Consider the following 9,531-nt stretch of genomic DNA (forward strand, 5'->3'; position numbering starts at 1 on the left):
CTTTTATTATAGATAAGTATTATTCCTATTATATATTATATAGTTATAAAGAGTATTTTTTATCTTTTTTTAATTTATTATACTATACTAAATATATTTATTTAAATAAATCTTATTATAATATTTATAGTTTATTTTTTAAGTAATTAAAGTATATTACTACTTATTATTTTTATTTAAAAAATAAGCTTAAGGTAGCTAAGGAGGAATATTATACTGCTAATATAAAAGTTAAATATCTTTATAAGGAAAAGAAATATTAATATATAAAGATATATTATACTATTACGCAGGGTATTATTAATTTAAAGAAGTTAAATAAGGTTAAGTATAAGAAGGCAGAGGCTGCTTATTAAGCTATTATAATATAGTTAGTAAAAGGTTTTTCTAAGGTTATTTTTACTTTTTTAAAGCTAGTAAATTATTTAAGGATATTAATAGTAGATTTTAAGTTTATATAATCCTTAGGCTTTAATAAAGTTTTTCTACTAGTATTATTAAGTTTTTAAAATATTTAATAGGTTTTTATATTTTTTTTTTTTTTTTATTATACTTTATAATATTATTTACTATTTTCTTCTGTTTTTATTATATTAATATTTTTTACTTTATATTTTTCTTTTTCTTTTTTTATAATAATTTTATCTTAAATAAATTTTTTAGTTTTTTTATTAATTTATATTTTTTTTAGTAAGGAAATATAAAATATTAAGTATATATGTTTTTTTTATTTTTCTTATTATTTAAGGAATTTAAGTTTATAATTAATTTTTTTAATTTTTTTTAGAATTTTATAAAGTTTAAGTTTTTTAAAATTAAGTTTATTACTTAGTTTATTTATTTTAATATTTACTTATTTATTATTTTATATATATTAATATAATTAAATTATATTTTTTTTTTATAAAGTTAATTTTTTAAGTTTGTTTTTATTTATATATTTAATTATTTTTTATTAAATAAATTTAAATTACTATTATAGTTTATTATATAATTTAATTATATTATTTACTTTAATTATAGCTTTTTTAATATTTTCCTTTTACTTTAGTAATTAATAAGCCTTAGGTTTAAATTTATAATTTAGGAAAAACAGTAATTCTTTTATTAATTTTAACTTTATATTATTATATATAAGTTATATAATAAAAAGTAGTTTTACTTAGTTATTTTACTTAAAGTTAATATAATAATATAAATAGGTTTTAATTATTTAGTTAATTTTTTTTATTTATTTATTTATTTATAGGTAGTAGGCTATATTAGCTTTATAATTTATTTTTAATTTAGCTATAAGTATTTTTTAAAATTTAAATATAAATATATTTTTTTTATTAAAAATTATATTTTTTAGTAGTTTATAATTACTTATAATATATTTTATTATTATATAGGCTAGTTTTTTTATATTACTAGCTTTCTTAAATAATATAAAGTAAGCTATTTTTATAAGTTTATTAATTATTATAAAAATATTATTATAAAGTACTTTTATAATTAATTTTTTTAAAAAAAGTAACTTAGTAATTAAATTAAATAAAATTAATTTTTATAATTACTATAATATAAGTAGTAGTTATAGTTATTTATATAATTTATACTTAAAGTTTTTAGCTTATTTATATATTATATATTTTAATATAACTTTTTATATTTATATTTTAATATTATTAAATTTAAAATATTATTTAACTTATTATATAGTTTTTTTAATTTTATAATATTTATTAAGCTTATATATATAAATTATTTTTACTACTTTATTTTATAATTCCTTTAGTACTTAGATAAGTTTATTTAGTATTAGGTATTTAATATTTATAAAAATACCTTTTAAATATTATTTATTTTCTTAGTTTTTAATATATTCTTTAATATTATTAATAATTAAATTATTTATTTTAACTTAATATAAAGTATTAATTAATTAAATTACTAAGTTATTATATTAGTTTTTTTTTAAAACTTAAGCTTTAACTTCTGGGATTTTTTAAAAGTAATTTAAGTATTTATTAAGTATATTAGCATATTTATTATTTAATTTATTATAATATTTAATAATAAACTTAAATTTAAAAAGTTATTTATAATACTTAATTTATTTATAAAATAATTTTTATATTATTATAAAGTAAGTAATATTTTAATAATTTATAAAAATTATTATTAAAAATTAGCTTTTTTTATAATAATATTTTTAATATTACTTATTAAGTACTTAATATATAATTAAAAATTTTTTATTATAAATAAAGTATTTAAGTTTTAGTTTATATAGTTTTTTAGAAAAATAAGCTATAGGCTTAAGTTTTTTTTTATTAATATTATTAAGTTAATTAAGTACTTTATTAATTATAAAATTTAAAGTCTTAGTTTTAATTATAATAAGTTTATTTAGGTTAAATATTATAAATATTAGTATATTTATAAAAGCTTATTTAAGGTAGTTAAAGGTTATTAAAGTATTTTATATAAGTTTAAATTTAATATTTTTTTTAGTTAAGTTTATAAATAATATAATAATTTTTAAAAATTTTTTAATAAAGTATTAATAATAATTAGTAAATTTTAAAAAGCTTTATACTTACTTAATATTTTTAAATAGTTTTTAATTATTAATTATTTTAAGTTTTTTTAAATTTATTTAGATTTTTTCTAAGGTAATAATATATTTTAAAAATATAACTTTTTATATATAGAAATTATATTTTTTAAGTTTTACTAAAAGTTTATTATTTTAAAATATTTATAGTATTTTTTTAATATATTTTTTATATTTTTTTAAATTTTTAAAATAAATAAAAATATTATTAAAGTATATAATAATAAAATAATTTATATAATTTTATAATATATAATTAATTATTTTTTAAAAAAATACTAAGGTATTTATTAATTTAAAAAGTATTACTTAGTATTTATAAAGTTTATATTTTATATAAAAAGTAGTTTTTTATTTATTACTTTTCTTAATATAAATAAAATTATATATTTTTTTAAAGTTTAATAAAGTAAAAATCTTAGCTTTTATAAATTAATTTTTAATTTTTAAAATTAAGGGTAGTAATATAATATTTTTTTTAATTATTATATTTAATTATTAATAATTTATAATAAGTTAAAGTTTATTATTTTTTTTTAGTATAAATATAATTAAATATTTTACTAAAGATTTAAAAGGTTTAATATAGCTTTTCTTTAGTTAGTTTTTAATTTATTTATTAAATATTTTAAGTTTAGTAATATTTAGGTTATAGATTTTATTAAATATTAATACTTTATTATTTATAAGTTTAATTTTATAGTTTTATTAGCTATATTTTAGTAATTTAGTATTTAATTCTTTATTAAAGATTAGTATATACTAAAGGTTTATTAATATATTCTTTAAATATTTTAGTATTTAGTTTTAGTAATATAATTCTTTAACCTTTTATATTATTAAATTAAAAAATCTAAGTTATTTTTTTTTTTAGTTTTTTAATATATTTAATAATCCTTAAGAGTTTCTTTAGCTTTATAAATTATATTTATTTTATAACTTTTCTATTCTTTATATATTTTTCTATTTCTTTATATAATATAAAAGTTATTAATTTTATTATTAAAAATATTATAATATTTTATTAATCTTTTTAATTTAGTTATAATTTTACTAATATATTAATTAATTAAGCATAAGGTTACTATTTTATATAGCTTTTTTTTTAATTAATATTAAAGTTATATAATTTTAGCTAATTATATTTTAAAAGTATATTATAATCTATAATATTTATAATATTAAGTTTAAATATATTTTTAATTTTATTAAATTAAATTTTAAAGTAATTAGTTTTTTAGTTAATAATTCTTTTATTATAAATAAATAGTTATTTTTTAATATTTATAAAAATATATAGTTTTTTTTTTTATAATTAATTAATTATAGGTAGTTTATTAATTAAAGTATAATATAGTTTATTATAGCTTTAGAGTTTATATAAATAGTAATAGGTTTTTTATTTAAAAATCCTAGTACTAGGAATTTTTATAGTTTTTTTCCTTCTAAAATAGTATTTAAATTATAGTAAGTTATATTATTAATATTATTATAATAATTATTATTATTTTAGGGGTTATTATTATTTTATTTTTTATTATTAAAGTTAGTATTAATATTATTTAGTTTTAAAGTAATTTAGCTTAGTTTATAAATTTAAATATTATAGTATTTATATTAAGTATATTTAAGTTTTAAAATATATTTATTAATAAGCTTATAATACTTCTAAAGATCTTTTTAGTTAATTTTTAAAGTTTTAATATTAATACTATATTTACTAATATATTTTTTAAAATTAAAACCTTATTTAGCTAAGTTTCTTATAATATAGGTAAGTATATAGCGTTAAAATTAGTATTTTATATAATTATTTTTATTATAAAAGGTAAATTTTTTTTATTTATATTTTATAGGTTTATAATCCTTATACTATTTTTAAAGTTTAAGTATAGTATATTATTTATATAATAGAAGTTTATAATTTATAATATTAACTTTATTATATTAGTTTATAAGCTAGATATTATTTATATAATAAAAAGTTAATTTTTATAATTTAGGCTTAGGATATAAAGTATTTTTATTATTAAAGTATTATTAAAACTTTTTTTCTATTACTTAGATTTTATTATAAGTATAGGTTATATTAATTTTAGGAATTTTTCTTTATTATTTATAAAAATCTTATAGTATAAGGCTTCCTAGTAGTATAGTATTTAAAAAACTACTAAGTTTATTTTTAAAATTATATATATAGTATTAGTTATTATAAAGCTTATAAAATCTATAGGTTTTATATAGCTTATTTAAAAATAATATTAATTATTTAATTAAATTAAAAAAAAGTAACTTTTAATATTTATATTTTATAAAAGGGTATATATTTAAAAAAGTATTAATTTAACATTAGTGTTTTTTATAAGTTTTACGGAAATTATATTTATAAATTCTTCTACTTTTATTATAAGTTATTTTATTTTTACTTTTATTATTTTTTTTATTTAAAAGTTTTTATTTATAAAAGTATCTAAGTTCTTATAGTTTTTATAATTTATAATTTAAATAAGGTTTACTAATATTAAGGTTAGTGTATTCTATATTATAATCTTATATTATAGTATTTTAATATTATTATTTAATTTTTTCTTACTTTTATTTTTAAAATACTTTTTCTTTTTCATTAAAGTTATATTAAAAGTTTAAAGTGTTTTTTTTTTTATATTTATTTACTTACTTTTTAAATTTTATAAGTTTAGTATATTATTATTTAATTTTTACTATTTTCTTTTAGGTGATTTTTTTAAGTATATTTAGGGTATTTTTTAATCCTTTAGGGTATTATTTTAATTTTTATTTATTACTAAGGTAAGTTTAATATTTATTATTATAATATATTAAAAAGTATAATAGCTTATACTTTATTAAGGGTTATATAATATTAATAATTTAATTTTCTTTAGGTTTTAAAATAAGTGTAAATCTTTTATTATTATTTTTTTTAAAGGCTTAGTAATATTTTTTTATATATTTTTTTTTTCTATAGTTATAATACTTAATATTTTTATATTATACTTTAATAATACTAAGGTATATAAGTCTAGGTTTTTTATTATTATATATTATAAAGTTTTTTTTTTTCCTTAGTTAATATTATTACTAAAGTAAAGGTATTTTAAAATTATTTTTTAAAAATTACTTTTTTACTTATATTTTTAATATTATTAAAACTATTATTTATTAATATAAGTAACTTTTTCTATAAGTTTATTAAAGGTATTAAGTTTTTTTTTAATTTTAAAGAGTTTATTTTTAATATTTAAATTAAGTTTTTAATAATAAAGTATATATTATATTTTATTATTTAAATTAGTTTTAGTAGCTAAATATATAAAAGTAGTAGTATACTTTATATAAGGTTTTTTTTATTTAATTTAAAGAAATATATTTTTAGCTTTTTTAAATTTATTAGTTTTTTTATATAGTTTTTTAAGCTATTTTTTAAATATATTATATTTATTAAATAAGTTAAATATATATTACTCCTTAAATCTTAAAAACACTGTTTATATTACTACTTTCAGCAATTCCTACTGCCAATTTTAATTACTCAAGCAGTATACTATACTAACATTCACAAAGCTTTTCTAAGTACTCTTGACTTTAAGCGCTGTAATCTTATGGTCCACACACCCTTTAGCAAAGCGTTTATTAGCGCCCCCATTTGCATTTTTAGTGTAATTTAGTGCTTACTCTCTCCAATCAAATCCAAACGTAACCGCTGTACTACTACTACTTATTATTATTTACAGCTACTACTAGCTATTATAAATTACACCAAAACTTTCACTTTTCCTTTACTTTTGAACTCAAGTTACTTTCAACATAACATACTCAACGAGGATACTATTACAATGCAAAGCACTGCTCATACATATGCTCCTCTTGGTTACCACCGTGATTTTCTTCAGCAATTCGCTGCTAAAGAGCGTCAGAGACTTGCTAAGCCAACACCACTGACTGTTCAAGAGCATGCTATTCACAGAGAGCAGCTAAGTACTGCTAAATCCCTCCAACCATATTATGCAACCGAGACAAAAATCAACCTTGCTGGTATATTAAAAAAATGGCAAAAGTATATTACTATGTGAACAATTTTACTTGAGAGATATATGCTTACTTTATTTCATAGATATTGCGAAATTGTACTAAGCAATAAAAATCCAAGGCAGGCGATAGAGAGTCTTACTCCTGCAATAACAATGGATTTCTTTCTATGGATTTGCGATTGTTATACAATTGGATCTTGTGGGACATTGTTCCAGTACTTCCGTCAATTTCAACAATTTTACAGATTATTCAAGGGTCAATATATGGATCGGAATAATAGCGCTGAGGTCTACAAGGTATTGTCTTTTTTTTCTATATTACAGTCTTAGCAAGTTTTATATTTATATTAACTAACACCGTGCTCTTAGTATTTTGAGAATGTCTTGATTCCTCGCTTTAAACTTCGCCGATCTAATATAGACGACAAACCCGTCCTTAATACCGACGCTCTCCGTGTCTTCTTGACTTTCAATATTGCCTATGACAGTAGAAGCTTCAAGCTTGGCCGGCTTCGCCTCCAGCTAAGTGCCTGTTACCAGCTTCTCTGCTATACTGGAGTGCGGCCAGCTGAGTTAGTGGAAGCTGAGCGGAAGAAACCAAAGGATGGCTCCTTCGAAAAGCTATTTAATAACAAAATTATCCAACCAACAAATGACGACGAGGATGAGGACGACGATGACTCCCCCTCGACTGAGGCATCTGATGAACAATACAAAAAGGTCGGCGAACTACTACTGCAAGAGCATATCAGTCGTGATCGTTCTAAGGCTCTCTGCTACGAAGACATCCTCTTGATGATAGTTCGCCACCCTGAGACACACCAGGCTTGTGTTGCCATGGCTATCAAGTTTATCCACCATAAAGGAGCTGATAGAAAGCCAAAGCCGTACGTCTTTGAACCTGCTGCCCCTGACCACTGGAAGTGGTACTAACTGGAGGACATCAGAACTATATTTTTCTTTACTCCCACTAAGAAACTAATCTTTGACGCTATTCTAAGCATCGTCGCTTTAGCTCTAGCTGATAGAGCGTTTGCTGCAGCGAGCATAACTAATGCTCTCCGTTTATTTCAGACTAAGCTATGGGCGAATAGGGAAGGTATGGTGTTTCGATGGAAGCAAGAGATGCGCAAAATCCCAGTATTTCGTCGAACTCGAGACTCTAACCTTTCTCCCAATGAGGCTATGCTGTACTCCACGCTGTATGGAGAGATGGGCCAGCAGAGCCTTGACTTGGGTTATGAAAAGAGATTGACGCCGAGAAGCGCTCGAAGAGGTGCTGGTAATGCTGCTAACGGTATGTTACTCTCATCTTATGCTCCTTCTTTCAAGTCATCAGGTACAGTCTACTATAATGGATAAAATTATTGATTACCCCGTTATGCAGGTGATGCTCCGGATTCTGTCCGTGACCAGATGATGCGTCATGATCCTAAATTTGCAACGTTCTTTAACGCCTACCTTAATCAAATTGCCAATTTTGACCTCCAGAATGCCTTTTTAGAGGAAGAGAAAGAAGTCCAGCTATTTCGGCTTTTTACACATGTCAGTTTGACACGTGACCCCCGAGCCGTGAGAGACATGGTGCCTAAAGAGGTCCGGGAGGCAGCGGGACCAGATCCAGAGATTGTGAAGCTAGAGGAGGAGCGTGACACTCTCAAGCAAGGCCGATACCGTATCGAAGGTTGCGAAGATGAGCAAAGAATACGGCAGCTTACAGCAGATATTCGACTTATGAAAGCCCAGCGCGAGAAAAATATTGTGAAAGCGTACCGCGAGTTTTACTTTGAAAATCGCCCAACCTGGGACATTGAAGCACAGGCTCGTGGAGACATGGAACCGGAATATGAGGAGCCTGCAATGCAGACTGCGATCGCCGAACGCGCTAGGTTAGCTGAGATCTTTTGCTGCCAGCCTGATAACTGGACCAACGAGGAGATTCTACAGCGTAGAATTGAAGTTGTGGAGTTGATGGTAGCTTTCTGTAACAAGAAAGAACCGAGGAAAGTAATACAGACTCAGCTAAAAGCACAAATCGAGCATTTCGTCAAACAAGAACCGAAGGTTGACATTATGTCTGTGCCTGAACCCAACCTCTTCCCACTGCTCATGGAACCAACCCAATGTCCAGACTGCATTGGCGATGAGCGAATGCCTCTTATGGAGCGTACATTCCGATGGTGCCGCCCTACTGTGAGGAATGATCATTTTGACGACCAGCACTTACCAGAGCGAGAGCGCGCTGAGAAACGAGGGGAGGCGATTATTTGCTACCACCCCAAATGTAAAGGGATCAAGTTGAAACATTTAGATCATCTAAGGGCCCATACTATGCAAATCCATGGAGTTGCGCTTAGGTCGTTTGATATGGTCAACCGGAGACGACTGCAAAAAACCAAGCACCGCAAAATGGTTCGTGGAAAAAGATAAAGGGAATAAATCTATGAGGAGCCGCTGCATGATTCAATGTTTTTATTGGGATACCAGTGACTAAGATAGTATTATATGTAATTAAGCCTTCCTAGATAAAGCACTAAATTCAACAGGACCCAAGTCTTTGGAAGCCTTCTCAAAGCCAGATTGGAAAACAGAGTTTTGTGAATACCGAGTGTTGAATCTAGATGCATCCTGTACGAAAAGCATTATAAGACCCGAGTCAATATACTGTCGGAAACTGCCATTACAATGACAAGTTGCAAGAAAGCATATACTGTCATATTCTCTATAGAACATTAGATAAATATAATTCATTTGGCCGTTCATACATACCTCCAAAAGTGAAGTAATCTATCATAGGTATGCAAAAAGGACGCTGCTTCAATAAATTCAAAAATCCAATTGATGGCACATATTATATCGCATATTTGACCGCTTTCCTTG

The 9,531-nt window shown here is 21.9% G+C and overlaps 1 protein-coding gene across 1 annotated transcript; it reads left to right on the forward strand.

Annotated features, from left to right (window-relative positions):
* Nucleotides 1-6,456: 6,456 nt before the first annotated feature.
* Nucleotides 6,457-9,081, forward strand: T069G_11580 (uncharacterized protein; the record flags this gene model as incomplete). Its single annotated transcript, XM_056178785.1, has 5 exons — nt 6,457-6,677; nt 6,735-6,948; nt 7,021-7,538; nt 7,599-7,948; nt 8,039-9,081. 5 exons carry the CDS (start codon nt 6,457-6,459, stop codon nt 9,079-9,081), a joined length of 2,346 nt encoding a protein of 781 aa, XP_056023659.1.
* Between the last annotated feature and the right edge of the window lie 450 nt (nt 9,082-9,531).

The sequence above is a fragment of the Trichoderma breve genome (genome assembly GCF_028502605.1).
Source record: "Trichoderma breve strain T069 chromosome 7 map unlocalized scaffold00008, whole genome shotgun sequence".
Taxonomy (NCBI): domain Eukaryota; kingdom Fungi; phylum Ascomycota; class Sordariomycetes; order Hypocreales; family Hypocreaceae; genus Trichoderma; species Trichoderma breve.